The sequence below is a fragment of the Balaenoptera physalus genome, assembly GCF_965194825.1.
Source record: "Balaenoptera physalus genome assembly, chromosome: 9".
NCBI lineage: Eukaryota > Metazoa > Chordata > Mammalia > Artiodactyla > Balaenopteridae > Balaenoptera > Balaenoptera physalus.
Window position 1 is genome coordinate 1,362,026 of NC_138888.1, and position 18,377 is coordinate 1,380,402.

General features: G+C 47.0%; 1 protein-coding gene across 5 annotated transcripts in view; it reads right to left on the reverse strand.

The window, feature by feature from the left end:
* Positions 1–6,554: 6,554 nt before the first annotated feature.
* The window catches only part of SMOC2 (SPARC related modular calcium binding 2), a 156,994-nt gene continuing 145,171 nt past the window's right edge, over positions 6,555–18,377 (reverse strand). For 4 of the 5 annotated variants that reach the window (XM_082475833.1, XM_082475832.1, XM_082475831.1 and 1 more), the window contains 3 exons: positions 17,098–17,372; positions 10,419–10,456; positions 6,555–8,215 (listed from right to left, as the gene is read on the reverse strand). In XM_082475833.1, coding sequence (XP_082331959.1) covers positions 8,198–8,215; positions 10,419–10,456; positions 17,098–17,372 — 331 coding nt within the window. In that variant the 3' untranslated portion in view covers positions 6,555–8,197. The remainder of the gene's footprint in view (positions 8,216–10,418; positions 10,457–17,097; positions 17,373–18,377) is intronic. The other variant, XM_082475834.1, reaches the window with a different exon arrangement.

Consider the following 18,377-nt stretch of genomic DNA (forward strand, 5'->3'; position numbering starts at 1 on the left):
TGGTCAGGCCGGGCAGGATTTGTTCCTGGGATCGGAAGGTTATTTCCAGGGCTCCCTCGGTTTGGAAGCAGCAGAAGCTGTGGGAGTGGACACGTGGATTTAGGGATATGGAAGCGAGCCATCTGTAGAGACAGCACGTCTAGGGAGGGAAACGTTCGCAGCAGAAAATAAGCAACGAGAACAGAGGCGTGGAGGGAACCGGGTGGAGGGGAGCCGGGGAGCCCGGGGCTAAAATGGTCAAGGAAGGCAAGGGGTGACCAGGAAGAGGCTGGCGTCCGCCGGGGGACCAGATGGTAGAATCCTCAGGGCTTCCCTGCGAGGAGGGTTGAGGGGAAGGCTGTGGACATGTACAGAAGGACAGCACTGGCCTTGCATGGGAAAGGGTCGCCTGCAACACCGTGGGACAGACATTAATGTCCTCCTTCTCCAGGGAGGAGACTGAGATTCAGAGAGGCTGGAAATTCTGCCCAAGATCACAAACTACTAGAGCAAGTGCAGGTCAAACAGCCCCCTCCCGAGCCAACGGTCCACCTGCAGGAAGGGGTCAGACTTCCACTGCCTTCTTTTAGAAAAGGGCATTATTCACTCAGTAGCACTTGACACACATGAACGGAGTCTTCTGTGCCATCTCGCGGTACTAGGAATGCTTCAAAGAAGAAAATGTTATGACTGATGAGAGAAAGGCAGGCCGGGGCACACCCAGCAGTGGGGCGCTCACAGGAGCCCTGGGATCCGAAACCAGGAGAGGTGCCCCGAGGCCATATGACTGGGGTCCACCTCGCTCTCAGCATGTGTGGATCTGTCTCAGAAGAGAAAGTGTCCAAACCGAACACGTTGTAATTGATTGAAAACGCATCCAATTTATAATCAAATAAGGACACTTTGGGCCCACTGCCTTAGGATAGCCATCTATGGGGCTTTTCAGCACCCTAGAGGTAACCAACTGGGATTGGTAAAAGGTCTCCTTTCCAAGTTTTATTTACATGAACGATTTTCTTTTTAATAGTTAATGTGCGTTTCATCAACAAGATGGAATACAGCCTCCAAGCCTCACTCTCCAAAGAGGAAACTGGAAAATTTGTATGTTTAGCATTTAACAAAAAGATAAGTTGTTGTACATTTTTTTCAGGCATGAAATACTAAATAACATGAAAAATAGCAAGCCCACTGCAAATGTATTAAGTAGCATTTTTGTGCCTCAGGAAAAATATGAAAAATAGAAAAATCACAAGAAAACAATTGCTGTTAACTAAGAGAAGGTAATGTGAAGAAGAAGATAAGTGAAGATAATGGAAACAAACTTATTGAGAAGAAAATATTAATTTAATCATGAAGCAGGTCTTGATTTGATGTGAACTGCTATCTACAGACAATTCTTTGCTGAATCTGAGGTTTTCAAAACAGTGGGCACCTGATTTAATGACATAACTGATGTTATTACAAACATGATCTATGGTATCTAGAACTATATTCTTTAGTTGGCACATGGATTTTCAAACTTAAAAGGAGAAATAACAGATGGATGTATTCATCTCAAAATTTGCAGGTAAAGGAATTCTCGACAGCCCTTAGGGAGCTACAGTGAATTACAACTCAAACAGCACGTTTTGGAATGAATGGTTTCAGGTATGGGGGAAAAAGTGAAATTGTTCACATTTGGGTGACAAAATAGTCAAACTGACTGACCAATGTGGAGAACCGCCTCCGAGATCAGACTTTATGCCACAACCTGTGGAACCTGTGACAGAGATGGCTGGTCTGAGTTACAGAAGCTGGAGTTACAGCACCAAGCACTTCTCGCCTGCTGGGGGTCCACTGATCTCCGAAAAGCTTCACCACCAAAGTTGCCAACTACCTTCTGCTATTATTTTCCTTTCTCTGTCTTGATAGAAGTAATGAATGACAGGATATAACTCATTTCTCAAGATTTCTTTGGATACACATATCTTCCAGGCAAATATATTAGGAAAAGTCAAAAATAACAGTAACTAAAGCTAGAGAGAAAGGGATAAAATGGAAGACAGAACCTTACTATAAAATCTATTTATTATTTAAGATGTTCATGGCATAATGGGACCATTTTCATCCATCCAAAAAGTAGTTTTTGAGCCTTTCATGTGATTACTACGTGCTGTGGGGAATAGAAATGTCTAAGCCAGAGGCTCTGCTTCAGGGACCTGACAACATACAAGTGCACATTTAGGGAGGATTCTATGACCCAGGTGCAGTGTTTCTGGTTTGTTCCAACCTGGGGAATGCTAAGTGCTGCAGGACCACCAGAAAGAGCAGCCTTTCGTTACAGGTTTGAACATCAGAATTGATAGGTTCTGCTTTTATTTTATTCCTCTCTCCCAAACCAGGGGAGGACTTGAATTTAAGGCTCAGCGAGTATAGAGTCAGTGTCAGAAAGTCCAGAAGTTGTCTGCAGAAACCTCTCAGGACCACCAACCAAACCAACATCCTAAACTTATTTCAAAACACATTTAAATTATTTACTTTATCTTACTTCTAGAAATATGTTTATTTTATTATAACAGGGCTCAGTTAATAACATTGCTTACCAAATTAGAAAGACCATTTTCTTGGATGAAAAAGCAAAGAGTTTGACATAGTCTGAGTAATAAAACTCAGCTTCTCTGTTCTAATACTCAGAGCATCATGAATATGTAAATTTAAACGGAAACATTCAAGGTGGTTCCCTCAGGCACACTTACAAGATCTGAGGAAGCGAAAAAAAGGCACCTCTCCTCTGAAATACGGCAGCCACGGAAGACTGGAAACACAACACGTAGGCAGGCTGGTCAGGAGTGTAAAAATCCATCTTTTATTAACAAAGAAGCCATCTATTGACTGAGCATAATTTCAGCTGCAACTGAAAGAAACCAAATGTTTGTTCTAAAGGTAAAATATTAATAACAAGGTGTATGAAACCTTTCCGCTATGAAACACACATGGATTGAGTTAACTGGTCAGCTTTATCAGAAAAGAGCAAGCGTTCAGATGCCCAAGGAAACTGGACAGAAAGAAGACATTTATTTCACATAAGATGTAGAAGACGGAGTAAACACCACGTGTCCTGAATGTACTGTTAAATGTCAGAGGGTGGGCGTGGCAATGCCCCCTCCTGCTTCTTGGGCAGCCAGCCCTCTGTCTCACCCTGTCCTGGGCAGCAAGTGTACAGTTAAGACTCTGAAGCTGGAGATGCAAAGAAGAGATGTCGGTGGCCAAGGAATTTCAGCAGACACCTGCTAAATGGGGCTCAGGACAAATAAAACATAACATGTGCCATGTGCAGCTGGCCTCTTGTCTTGGCCCGAGGCCCTCCACCATGTCCGGTCCCTGATGAAGACACTTGCCCCTCCAGCCAGTGCCCGGGACAAGGCCTCGCTCTAAAGACGGCAGAACAAATCCAAGGGGCCTGGGAGGCCGAGGCCCGGGATGCTGGTTGCCTCCACCCTGAGCTGACTGATTTCTGTCTGTCTGCTTCCTATTTTCTATTTCTTATAAATGCAGTCAATTCCCCACGATAGAGGAGTCTGAATAAACTTCCATCCCTGCCATGTTTAAAGAGTCTCCTCCTTTAGGGAAAGACCTGCAGTTTTTATCCTGATGTGCAGGGTTCAGGGTTTTGGATTCAAGCTTTCCCGTCCTTTGGACTCTTTGAAGAGGAAGATTCAGAACCATGTGATACAGAACTGCACTGGCACCCGTGTGACTCCACAGTGCCACTTGTGGAGTGCCTGCTTATACAGTGGGCTGTGTGCATGATCTATGCTGGTTGCACAGCCCTGAGAGGGAGGGGTGGAAACCTCTTTCTATGGGTGGGAGGCCCAGTTCCATCTGCTTCCCCGCATGACTCCTGCTTCCTCTCCGTCCGAGGCGGCATGCCGATGTGCACCCCTTCCTTCCATCTGCACCACCACGCGTGGAGCTTTGCTGCCCCCAGATTCAGGATGCACTTGTGTGCTGGACTGCAGCTGGGCACAATCTCCAACACTCAACAGCGTCTACGTCCACGAGTTACCAGGGCCTCCGGGTGGGTGGTGTGTGCTTCCCTGCCCATGACCTGCTCGGAGCCCCATGATGGTCCACAGATGTGAGCAGACAGGTTACAAGCTGAAGCTTGAAATGCGCTCATGCAGTTGGGCGCATCACCCTGTGCTTTAGCCACAACCACAGAGATATGCCCCAAAGGCCCACTTGTCCCGGGCCAGGCGTGAGGCATGGGGGCAGGTCCAGCCAAGCCCAGACAACCCAGCCAACGTGCACTGGGTGACAAGAATAAACAAGGGTGGTTTTAGGCCATGGAGCTTTGGGGTGGCTTGTTCACAGCTTTATAGTAAATGAAGAATGAAGCTTTTTAGAATGAAGAAATATCAAAAATGTCTAAATATCTAATTAGTCAAAAATCTTTACAAATTTTGGCCCATGTAGTAGTAAATGGTATTAGGGAGAAAATCATCACCACCATCACCACCATCACCATCACTCACCATCACCATCACCACCATCACCATCATCACCACCATTACCACCACCATCATAATCACCATCATCACCATCACCACCATCATAATCACTATCATCACCACCATCACCACCATAATCACCATCATCGCCATCACCATCATCACCATCACCACCATCACCACCATCATCACCACCATCACCATTATCACCACCACCATCACCACCATCATAATCACCATCATCACCATCATCACCATCACCACCATCACCATCATCACCACCACCACCATCACCATTGCCATCACCAGCACCACCACCATTACCCTCGTCACCATCATCACCATCACCACCATCACCACCATCATCACCACCATCACCACCACCATCATAATCACCATCATCACCATCATCACCACCATCATCACCATCATCACCACCACCACCATCACCATTGCCATCACCAGCACCACCACCATTACCCTCGTCACCATCATCACCATCACCACCATCACTATCACCATCCCCACCATCACCACCACCACCATCATCAGCATCATCATCGTCATGATTACCGCCATTTCAACTACCACCATCACCATCACCACAGACCACTGAGCTTCGCGCTGTCTACATTCTTACTTTCTCTCTGGAGTAGCCTTGTTGTTTATATGATTCAGTGTCCACTTGGCAGTTTATGATTATGTTGGTCATTTCTGCACGTTGATTACAAAAAGTTGACACCTTTCATCTCGATAACTTTAAAGAATTCTGGATGTGACGTTCACGGGCATGATTTATGAGTTGGTCAGTGCACTTCTAAATAATCTCCCACTTGGAGATTTTTGACAAGGATGCAGGAGAGCATTTTTAAACATGAGAAGGAGGCGAGGGGAGGTTCGGTGGGGAGGCAACTATCCCTAAAAACAGCTACACCAGGTACGTAAGGGAAACAATTTCCGTTTCGGATTTGAAATCTTAATACTTCGCAATAAGAGTCACCTGCTCCAGCCCCGGCGCACCGCCCCGCTGCCTCCAGGGCTCCACCTCACCCCTGCCTTGGGTCAGCCTCTCAGCCTCCGTGGGCCCCGCGTCCTCTCCCGCCTGCTCCAGAACCCGTCCAACCTCCGCCCCTCGAGGAGCATTTCCCCTTAATTCCTTTCCAGCAACATCTTGACTGCACAATTGAAATGCTAAGGTTGAGTTTTACAAAGATCACACTTTTCTGAGTAGAGAAAAAACTAGTGTGGGGCACAGGGAGATTTACCAGGAAGGAACAGGAAGTCCTGGAGGAAGCAAGACCAGCTAAGAAGCTTCTGCAGTGACCACACCATGACTGACCATAGTTAACGCTGCTGTTTGGTGTATCTGAAAACTACCAAGAAAGTAGATCCTAAAAGTTCTCATCACCAGGAACAAAAAAACAACTTTTTTTTGTATCTATGTGAGATGCTGGATGTTATCTAAACTTACTGTGACAACCACTTCTCAGTACATGGAAGTCAAATCATTATGCCGCGCACCTTACCCTGACACAGTGGCGTATGTCAATTACCTCGCAACAAAACTGAGAGCAGCAGCAGCTACTGCAATGGTCCAGGTGAGGTATAATGAGCGTCTAACCAAGGGCGGACACTGGGTCTGGAGACTGGGGCTGGGGACCAAGAGACGTGGCCTGACAGGGTCTCTGGCGGTGTGACTTGTGAACAGCATCAGCTTTAACCACAACAAGAACCTCTTCTGTCTCTTCCGTGGTCCACACCGCCTCCGGCAGGACGGGAAGTCCTCCCAGCCCTCGGTACCTAGTGAGTGGACGGCTGCTTCCCATCACGAGGGCAAACACTTGCACCCTCTGTGCCAGGCCCTCACCCTTTACACACATGGATACACGTAACCTTCGCCCAGGGGTGCATGCCACTGTCATCCCTGTTGATAGAGCAGGAGACTGAAGCCCCCAAAGGCTAAGTAACTTGTCCCAAGTCCCATGGCCAGAGGGGCAGAACCCGGGTTCACCTTCACTCCAGCCCAGGGTCCCTGCCTTGCTTGCCAATGGTAAACATGCTCAGAACGAAGCAAGAGGCCAAGTATGGTTTTGATAGCATATTTTATTTTAATCTAAGAAAAATGATTAAATTCAAAGTTCAGAAATATAAAAGATCATCCAATAAATTTAGGATCCTGTTTCTTAAACAATGGTGACACACACTGGAGCTGGTTTTGTGTTTCCAAAGTTTCCGTTTTGACTTTTGCGCGGTTTAAATGAGACGCCTCTTGAAACGTCTTCATGCAAATTCAAGATCGTTTGACACAACATGTGTTGGGCGGTCTGGGGCTGTGAAGATTTTTTTCCCAAACCAAAAGCTAGAGCCGAGACAGCGTCACAGCGTGTCACCCCAGCTCCGGGGCTGTCCCCTAAATGCTTCATGGAGCCCGTGGGCACATCTGCAGAGGCCGGGGTCCAGCTCTGAGACGGGCAGCCGGCTGTCCCGAGGGCCCGCTCTGCTGTTCACAGTGGGGCATTCAGCTCCCCACCCGCCCCTCTCAAGTCCCATTCGGACGAATTTCCCATCGGCAAACCCTTGAGCCCTTGAGGCCTCCAGGAAAGAAGAAGGGAAGGTGGGGGACCCACAGGCCTTTGTCCCCGGCTGCCAAGATCAAGACCCAGGCACAGCTTCGCCTGGCTGTGCCTTCTTTAAGGGGACTGTTCATAATTTGTTCAGGGGACAGTTTTACCTTCCGGGGGGCCACTGGGTGGGCCACGGTCGGATGGGTAGGGGCCAGGTGTAAGAGAAAAAGCAGGCTGACAAGCGTGTTTAGCTGGCTTCGTCAGGTCATGATTAAATTTACTTTTCTGAACGATGGACCCCTTCATGCTGCCTCAGAAATGCAGAAAGAATTCTCTAGCATTTACTGCATGAATAATCTGAGCCCGAGGCAAAACTCAAACAGAAGCTTGCAGTGGAAAAAGCAGGCACAGCATAGGACCCAGACATCGGGGACAAAGACAAGCCATCCCGTTGCACCCTGTCCAAATTCCAGACCCACAAAATCTGCAAGCAGAATAAAACAGCTGTTTTTCACCACCAAAAAAAAAACAAGAGTTTGAAAAACCTTCTTTTCTACCAGGGCACTACCTGTAAAGATTGCTTTAGTGGTTGGGTAACTCATTGCGTGAGCGAGAACTCTGGAAGGAAAACCAACAAACTAACACAAAATCCCAAGAAACAAAAGGACCCACGCACTCATTAACTGCATGCCGAAGACAGCAGTGGATTACAAACTTCTATGGCGCCATGAAGCTTCCAACATGGATTCAGCGATGCTGCCAGGGCAGTAGATTTCCAACGATGCCAACCTGGCGAGACTATTAGTAACGGCCCCGGTAAGGAGATACAGGCCTGGAGCCAGAGCGCCTTAGGCCAAGGCTTCTGCCAGGTTAACATGCGTAGGAGGAAGAAATTAAGCTTAAATCCATTCAAAGTACATCTCCACCAACTACAGATTTTGAAGGTCAAAGAAGGACACATACATTGTATGTGATTACTTTTCTGAAGCCAGCCTTTCCATTTTCACAGATTAAAGCCATCTGTTTAAATATCTCATTTCTACAAAGTGAATTTACAGTTAAAGTACAAAGTGCAATACTATGTGTTTGTTTTGGTTTTTTTAATTGCTTTTTGGTGAGGGAGTCGGCCACGTGTCTAGGACCCGCCGTGGATGTGTCAGTCATTTATCCTTGCTTCCTTGGCTGAAAAAAAGACAAAAAAGAGATGTATTAAGACATTTGCATCACTCATCTCTGAAGATGAAGACTTGCCTCTTAGGAATAAAATAAACCCAGCTGGTTTTACCAGCTGGTAAAAACAAGGAAAAAAAAGCAATATTTTAAAATAGATGTGAAAAGAAAGAGTGCTTTATTTGGGGTGTAAGAATTTTAAAAAATAATAAAAACATTGTGGACACTTCTCAACTTCTAGCACTTTCCTCCCACTCAATGATCAGAAATATCAGGAAAAATATATCAGTTGAGAAAGCATTTATTTCAAGGATTGTAAGTGTGTTCAATACGTTAAACATTGTGCAGAATCTCCAATCACCATGGATTTATCATATAAAAATACTTTTAATACTAATTTATGCTTCAAATTTGATAAAGGCATGGGTTTTTTTTTTTAACATTTTTCTTTTCATCCTTTCCATTCACTATTTGACCTCTCTAAGAAATACAACTTGAAAAGTTTGTTTACTAAATTATTGGAATTCTGCACTGTGCCAATTAAAAATAATATAGAATGAAAAGGAGAAGCAAAGTACAATCTTCCAGGTTTATTTCTCCACGTAGACCCATTCCGACCAGTACAAGTTGGTCTATTTAAAATAATTACACTTGAACATTCAGGAGGCTTCTGTGTTGGCTTTTATTTCCCAGATAAATATATGAACAGGGGACAAGAAGAGAGACTGCATCTCTTGCATTAAGTGAATAAGAAGTTTTGTTTTAATTAGGTGAGGATAAAGATAAGCCATCCATGTATTCTACCAGCAACTAAAGCTGGTCAGATTTGCTGGAGGAAGGGTGGCACTAACGTTGTAAGCTGTGCCAGCAGTGGCTGACAGCACTGTCCTGATGACGGCTAAACTGTGATGGAAACTGGAGAAGATACCAAGAAAGACAGCTCACTTTTCGATTAAATATAAGCTTCACGCATCCCCCTTGCTGCCCTTCATTTCATAGTTCTTGTGTTTGGTTATTAACATAGTGAAAGATTTTGGTGGTTGGGACTCTGATTCTTCACAGAAATCTGCATGGTCTTCAATCACTTTATCACGTGCCAGCCACTGCAGGATGCCATCCCAGGGTCACAGTCTGCAGTGATAAACACCATACAAAGAGCTGGGGAAACCGCTCTGGATTCCTCTTCTGGGAAAAAGCTGAGTGAGTCTTGTGTTTGGAACAGAGTTTATTTCAGGCCGAGGCAGCACCCATGTGCCCGTCATTGGCGTTATCTTAGGAAAACAACCGTTTGGAAGTCTTCGCAGCTCAGCCCAGGTCATTGCTTTCAGACCAGCCCTGTTCTAAAGCACAAGTGATTTGCGATGGGATTTTAAAACTTGAAACCATAAACACTTGCTAAACAAAGAAGACCGAAAGTATCACACATCTTTCCTAATGAAATGGTTTTAAATTGCATCCAAGGTGCGCGTGGGAGGTCTCCACTTCAAGCCCACCACAAATACGGGGGCCTGCCTTAGGGACCGGGGACCTGCCATCAAGCAGGTGAAGACAAAATACGTAACAAATTGACAAGTGGTCTTAAGAAAGGAAGATGTGGCCCTGGCTTTGAGAGAGGGAGAAATGAATCGCTTGTGTTCATCTTCTGGAGAATATTCTAGACTTTGGAGAGCTTGTGGCCTGGGATACTGGGGAGAGACACCACAATTATCTCCTTTAACTGCACAGGCAGAAATACAGGTTCAGAAGCACAGAAGTATGTTTATGAACACACACGGCAGGAAGTGAAAAATCCCTTCTGGAGCTGCCACTTGTCTCACTCGGATCCCTAGATGAAAAAAGAAGACTCCCCGTCCCTGCAATCTCCTTAACCACACGTAAGGAATAAATTACAAATCCACATCCTGGAGAACTATTTAAAAATAAGTATTTCCAAAAATAAGGGGACTCAGAAATTTTTCTAAAAATAATAAAATAATTGAAACTTCAAGTAGCAAGAAAATAATAATTAGGGCAAAACGTTTATGCTGATGTTTCAGCAAGTTGGTAATTTCTGGCAGAATCTTGCACGGCTATTTGGGGCCTCGCAGGGGTGTAGACACGATAAGTTGCTTCTTTTCTTGGAAGGAACTTCACTTTACAAATTGACAGAACCTCAATTTTTATTGCCTATAACTAAAGCAGTAAATTATTAAGGCTACAATGTAGACATACTCACCTGTCTACTAGAAGTGCTTTCAGCATTACCTCTAGGGGCTAACAGGGAAAAAAAAAGAAAGATTAAAAACCAAATATTCTTCATTTAGTAAAAGGTTAAATAGAATGTTTCAGGAAGAAATCCATATCACTGTAGGAAAGTGTCGTCCACTGGCAGACTTGTTTACATGAGAAATATGCATCTACACATACGCTGAGCATAGATTATAAACAGTGGATCATAAAAGTCACGATGTAAATAATTCCCAACAATACAAATGCTCTGGCCCAACTTTAGAAGACTGTTCCATTTTACCCAAAACTCCAAAGGCGTGTCCACTAGCCGTGGAGACCTCCTTCCCCGAGTTTGAAAAATCTCCCAGGGACAGAGGACCCAGGCAGCTCTAAGTCTAGGAACCAGCACCAGGTCTTTGAAATCTTTTGGTTTTATAGTTAAATCACGAGAATTATTTAACTTGTTTGGCTCAAAATAACTGTTCCCAAATCCTGCTTGGTTCCGTCTGTGCCTCCTTCAAGACTGGGACCTGGGACATCACCTGTGGAGGCACTTTTCCTGCCCCAAACCTCCACCTGAAATTCCAGCCCTCCCCCTCCCCTCCCCCCATCACCACCTTAGCTAGCATCACCCATCACACAGTGGATTTTTCTTATTTATCTCATTTCTTGCATCCACACTAAAACGTAAGCTCTAGAAGGATGTGAACTTTTGTCTGTTTTATTTACTGAGATTTTGCCAATGTTTAGAGCAGGGAGCACCTGTAAATATCTTTCGAATGAATCAGTAGACGGAGGGCAGCATCCCTCATCCCAAATGCCTTAATTGCTGATGTCTATCCATTCAATTAAAAAAATAAAGAGCAAAATTATTCTGTGTTCAAACTTCTTCTCTTGCTATATTCAAGCAAACAGAAATAGAGCATGAAAAGTTGAAACACAAACATATTAAGTAAATTGCAAAAATATTAAATAAATGGTAGCTAAATGGACTATCTCTTTCCATTGTAGTTTGAATGATCCAAGGATCGGGATAATTTCTGTTGCCACTCTCCACTTTGCTTTGCCTGAAATGACTACTTTACAGAGAAAGTAGGCTTTCACGCCATTGGTTCAAATTTAAAGAATATTAAACTGATACTTTGAATCTAATCTAAACCAACTGCACTATCAACAATTGCCAGATTTTTCTTGGTTTCTTTTACAGTAAATATCAGTCTACTGGTCATTGGAGGTAGCTACAGATTACAGTTAGGTTACAGCAAGAAAAGTTAACATTTTTTGGTGTTTAGAACTTTGCTATGTAGATGAAAAGAATATAAACTTCATTAATGACACTGGGTGGAATATTCCACTCAAGAAGGAGTAGGGAAAAGCTCCATTTAAGATACATGAAGGGCAGAAAAATAATAAACTGTTAATTAATTTGAATGAAACAGAATGTACATCATGAAAATAAATATGAAGCCATGCCACATCAATAAAAATACTTTTCGGTGAGAAAATGAGTATGTACTTTCCAGCTCCTACCACAGAGCTCAGCGATGGATGTGTGTGTGTGGCGGGGAGGGTGGCTTCATCAGTACCGAATGATAGTGATTGTTTCCAGGTGACATGGCAAATGGCAATTTGGCTGTAAGGCAATATGCCTGAGAGTATGTAGCTGGCATGGCAGTCTGGCTGAAAAAGATAATTTGGTCAAAAATGAATATTTCCTAATTGCTGATTTTCTGCACAATGGTCATTTTGCAGAATCATGAGGGCATGGTATCATCTTTTGTGAATTTTTTTTCTGAATTCTTCAGAAATTTTTTTTTTCTAGGCTCTATCAGTTCTCAATAGTTTTCAGGGTTTTTCTTCATTTTTGCATTTTGTGTAATGGTGAAAATTGAGATCGACCTCCCAATAATATGTCTTAGTTGCAAAAATTTAAATGCAAAATCTTGTGCACTTGCTTAAAATAAGTGTGATTAATGAAGTATGTATATTATGACACCATTTTGTAGTGAAAATCATAGTACATAAATACGTATGTATATGTGCATAGAAATATTTTTTGGAAAGCTATAGATCTGGTCTTATTTTGTCTCAGAATAAAAGGTCATGTGTTATTTATGTTCTTTATTTAATTTCTCATATTTTTTAGAATAAAATGTATTGTTAACTAGTGAGCAAAAATAAAGAAAACAAAAGAAACTGGTAACCACTTGGATATTTAGACTGTCCCAACTAACCCCTTCCTGAATATTTAGGTTCTTCTGACTTTTCACTATTTCAAATTACACAGGGTAGGAAAAAATAAATGATAATAAAGTTGAAAAAAAACTAAGAGTTGAAAAACTCTTAGAGAAATTCTGCAAGATAAAAAAAAAAGGGTTGCAAGATCAGCTAATAGGGCTTCCCTGGTGGCGCAGTGGTTGAGAATCTGCCTGCCAATGCAGGGGACATGGGTTCGAGCCCTGGTCTGGGAAGATCCCACATGCCGCGGAGCAGCTAGGCCCGTGCGCCACAATTACTGAGCCTGCGCGTCTGGAGCCTGTGCTCCGCAACAAGAGAGGCCACGACGGTGAGAGGCCCGCGCACCGCGATGAAGAGTGGTCCCCACTTGCCGCAACTGGGGAAAGCCCTCGCACAGAAACGAAGACTCAACACAGTCATAAAGAAAGAAAGAAAGAAAGAAAGAAAGAAAGAAAGAACGTGAAAAAAAAAAAAAAAAAAGATCAGCTAATAATGTATCCAAATCCCCAATGCTCATTTTTGACCAAATTGCCACTTTTACCAAATTTAGCTTATCTGGGGGAAGAGAGGGGACTATACGTGCTATCTTCCTGGTTACTAATGAGACAATAAAATTCAGACACATCGGTTTAGTCAGAGGCACATAAAGAAGATAACTCAAGATTCTGCAGTACTTTAAACATTTCTGATAAATGGTGATGACATCAAGGTGTTACACTCTGTTATTCGCTCCCCTGGTAGCAGCGTTACACACCCCCCCCTCCGTGTCCCCGTGTAGGGCTGTGCAGAGACCCTGGACCCCTCTCGGCAAGAGGACGTGGCCTGCACCCCCTCTGTGCGTCCGCTCTGCCCGCGAACGTGTTCTCTGGTCCCCTTGTGCGTTCTGTCCTCTGTGAGGACGCAGCCCCGCCCCGAGGAGAGGTGTGGAGATGCCCCTTCCCTGCCCCCCACCCAGGGACAGAGGGCAGCAGCCCGCAGCCCGAGAGCAGCCGGGGCCGGGGCAGTGCACTTCCTCTGTGGGCACCGTCTTCTCCACGGCACTGGCTCCTGATCTGTTGGACTGGCCACACCTCTAGTTTTCCATTATTTAACCAGATTATAAAACAATAGGGCATGTGATCGGCTAAGGCCCTTGAGCCAACTCAGAGGTCCGACGCTGGTGTTGACAGGGAGGTGGGGTTTTGAGGCAGTTTTGTTTACAACCAAGGGTGGGTGTCCAGGATCGGGACCCTGAAGGTGCCAGCTTCACGTCAGCTTCCTGAAGCCTCAGCGTGCGGGGTGAGAGCTGCCGTGTTGTCCCCAGAGCAGAGCAGGACCGACCGACCTTCAGCGTTTCCAGGAAGACCAGCTTCCGATCCTGTCTCTCCCACGAGGGCACCCTTGGCTGGCAGACGCCTGAGCAGCAGCTCCTTCTCACGGCCCCCGGGCTCTCCGGCGAGGCTGCCCTCGGGGGGTCACGCAGTTACCCCTCATGCCGCGGGCTCTGACCGGGCGGTGTGGAGGCTTTGCATCTGAGATGCCCCAGGGGAGGCACCGGTGTCCCGGCGCTTGGCACAGGGTCTGGGCCGTCCCGTCCATCCCTTTGGCCGCTGGGCTGGCGCTCAGGTACCCGGCCCAGCGACGCTGTCCCGAGTCCTCGAGCTGGAAGCTGCCTCCTCAGGGCCCGGCCAGCAGCCCGCTCACACCCACGCCTCAAGCACGGGCCGTTCTAGGGCTTTTCTATCTTCCCTACAAACTGGGGAGCTTCTGAGACTCAGCTCCCACCTCCGCCCCGTGATTCACGGCAGATCCTCGACGTTTGTGTTGAAAAGGTGAATGACTAAGGGAACTAAGCACTTCGTTAGCCACAAAGTCAGAGCCCTGTACCTGACCGAGGGGTGGGATTTGCACACCCTTCCCAGCACCATCTGTACCTTCTGCAGAAGCTCAGGGCTCACCCACGAGCGCAGTGGTTCCTGATGCCCCGGAACCCGCGGGCTCAACACAGGCTACGCGGCACCAGTTCGCACCAAGTGCTGCTGTTTAAACAACACGCCCACTCGTGGTTAACGCTTCTGGAAATGACCCATCCACACTGTGGACTGAGCCACGGAGAGCGGGGGTGGGTGGAGAGCGTGGCCGTCTCTGTAGAACCAAAGGCCTGGGTCAGGCAGTGGTATCCAGGAGAGTAGTTTCTCCGCTGCTCAGAATTCATCTTGAAACTATTGGAGGGATCCCGTTCCATCTCAGAACGCCTCACACTCGCCGCTGCTCTGAGGCCAATTGCGCTCCTGGCAAAGCCGCCGTGCACCGGGCCTCCCCCCGCCCACACTCCCTGCCAAGCATCTCCATTTGCTGACTTCCTTTGTATTTAAGAAACATGCAGAAAGGACGTGCCCCTGGCGAGGGACGTCCCTCAGGCACCGGACGAGGCTCAGGGGTTTGGGTGCTTATCAGGAGGGGGGGGTCCTTGCAAACAATGGACTGGCCTGGGCCCTCCAGAAAGGGGTGATGATTAAAGATTAAAAGGGCAGATTCTACACACTGTTGAGCCTGCACTTAATTTGCTCATTGAAACCACAAAACTGGACTCTTTCAGTTCAAGACTGGGTTCTGGAACAGAGGAAGGGCCACCGCGGCCCCAAGCCAACCCGGCAACAGCTGAAACGGGTCACTGGGTCAGTGTTCATGCCCCTCCCCGGCAATCCTCAGAGCCCAGGGCGGGGGGGGCTACAGTCCCCCGGCCTCCAGCTGGCCGGCCGCTGGCTCCCCCTTGGCTCCCATGGTGATCCCCTGGGCCTCCGAGATGCCTGGCTGCCAGGATTTCTGCCTAAAACTGCAATAGGTCACTTGTCTCTTGGGACCTTATGGGGGACCAGAATCGAAAAAAAAAAGCATAGGATGAGTGAGAACGTCTGTCCAGGTCCAAGAATCACAGGCAGTGTCAGACAGCAGCAGACAGCGACCCTAGGCCCCAACAAAGGAGAGCAAGGGTGGGGGCGACTGCCTGGGCTGAAAGCGTCCAAGGCCACCCCGGGGGCTGCAGGGGAGGCCTGCGCGGGGTTGAGGAAACCCCGACAGGAGCTGCAGCCCAGCAGGCGCCGGTTTCCTGCGTGCGGACCCGTGCGCTTGGGCCGCTGTTCAGGGTGGACCCGTCGTACGCCTCGGGTGGCTGTAAGGCTTGGAACCCGCACGGCGCTCTTGGGTTTCTCATCTGCAAGTGAGAATGACAGCCTCACCCCCATCCCCGGCCTGGCTGGGAGAAAAGAAGGAGCCAGGGGGACCGTGAGGCAGGATGGTGATGGGGGCCGGTCACCCCCTGACCCGCTCTGGTGGAAGCCCAGCTCCTCCCCCTGCCTGCAGACACACAGCAGGGAGGCGAATGCGGCACACAACGTTTCCACGACCAGAGCCTCTGAGTCTGACCCCCATCAGAGGGCAGCAAGGACCCACATCCTGCCGGGAAATGCCATCATCACCCCGCAAGGTCAGCAAAGGGGGCGGCCGCCTTATTTTTACCACTGTTTGCGGTCTGGACATGTTCGGGGCAACATGAAGCGCACTTAGCTTCCGAGACCCCATACAGAGGTCTTCAAGATAAAACTCAACTCTTCCAGGAGTAACTTCTCACAGGAAAATTAGCAAGAGTCCTTTCACAATTACAGGGATCTAGCCCGGAACCAAGTTCGGCTGAATTACGTGGAATCACTATTACGACGAGTGCTCGGGACACAGAAACTGGTAAGACGGATGCAGTCCTTTCCCGAAGCCCACAGTCGAGGTCAGCGGCCAGGACTTCCGTGTCCCAGCTGAGCTGCAAATACAAGGAGGCGTAAAGACCACCATCTACCGATGCTCCAGAATCTACTCTCAAACTTGTTTCATGTTTCAAATATGCTACAAGTTTGGTAACAGAATAACAGAATCATAAACTAGCAGAGATGGGAGAGGTCTCTGCAAACCATCAAGTCTGCACACGGCCCCTGGGCTGCTGACAGCCTTTGGGTTCCGGAAAGAGATACACACATCTGGTAATGCAGCTGAAACATTGTTTCAACCATTGAAATAACTGGTTTGGAAACAGGAATTACTGAACTGCTAATAAACCGGGATGAATGCTTGGTCGGGGTCACGCATGGGGTTCCCGAGTTACTCCCAAGGGTCCCCAGTTTGCTATTCAGCATCAGAAGGCGCCCCTGGAGAAGGGCACCCCCTACCCCGCGCCCCCCGGACGGAACAGTAAGACTTCTCCCCAGACACCACTCAGCTCCCACCTTTCCCACCCGGCTTCCCCTTGACCGCTTACGACGGTCTGTGAGTGTTTCCACGGATGGGTGACCTACAGTCACATGACACATCAGACTTCCCTCCACCCTCAGACTGCAAGGACAATCTCTACATCTTAAGACTCAACAGACGCCGTGGAGAGTGGACACGCATGGGAGCAAAATAAGGAGAAAGGCTCTTACTGTGCCGTTTCCTCGTGTTAGTTTCACCTTCTTCTCTGGTCACACCCAGGCAGCCCATCAACTCTTGCAGGGAAATGGACTTGTCGTTATTCATATCACAGTATTCAACAAACTTCTTCACACATTTTTTGGGTTTGGACTTCTTCCGAAGGAATCTCTTGAAGGGCTTGATTTCCTTTTTGCCGATGTCCCCACTGGAGTTTTTATCCAGCAGTTTGAAATACCAGTGGACCACTCTCTCCTCCAGCGTGTGGCTGGGGTCAGGTTCCGAGAGCCTGGAAGACACGCAGGTGGTCAGGGGCCCCCGCAGACTGGCTGCCTCCCCACCCCGGCCCTGGTCCCTCCAGCGAGGGCCCCCGTGCTCTGACTTTCCTGGAAGAAGGGCCCTGCTTGTTGCGCTTTCGGCCCTGAGGCCTAAGGCTGCGTGGCTTTGCCGTTCGGTATAATGATTTTTAAAAATAACTTAGAAATTTGGCAAGACATTTTCAAGTTGGTTTCAAAATGGCAAATGGCACAGTGAACTTGTGCAGGCCGATCACACACTGGGCGTTGGCAAGTCGTGAGGACAAAGCCCCGTGGGGATGGCCCATCGGCTCATACATCGCACACCTACTCAACCTGGGACCCAGAGGTTCTCTGCTCCTTTAATTGTGACTCATGGGCAGGTTGTTTATGCCATGGGTAAACTAAAAGGTGCAAAACAACATACACCTTAAAGTGGTAACCAGACATCTTTCCCTGGATTAAAAAAAAAAAGGTTGATACTTTAAGATATAAGTACAAAGCTCTTCCAGAAGGCCTGGCCTTGAGGCTGATCTTGGAGACATCCCAGATGTTACACTGGGCCTTCTCACCAAGTGGAAGGTGCAGCACGTGCTCACATAATCCCTGGTCCTTCCTTCCTTGTCTGGCTGTTGGTCTCTGTGTTTCCATGAGTGTAAAGAGTGAGTCAGACACCAAAAGTTCCCAGGTATTAGGGCTTTCTGATACTATTAGTTACGTCCCAAACTTTCAGAGGACCTTCTAGGATGGACATTCACTTACTGCTTTCAATTTTAGTTTTACAGAGATCTATCTTTCCAAGAATGTAAGAGGTCAATTTGAAAATTGGGTGATTTTTTTTTTTGTTTCATCATTTAATTTACTACTGGATTCATTAGCACTGCCTTTTTTTCTTCTGCAATCTTACTCTTAAGCAGAGACAGAGAGAGGCGGGCTTTGAGCTGAAGAAGACCAGGAAGCTTTAGATTATCTGGAATAGATGAAATAATCAAGGTTTG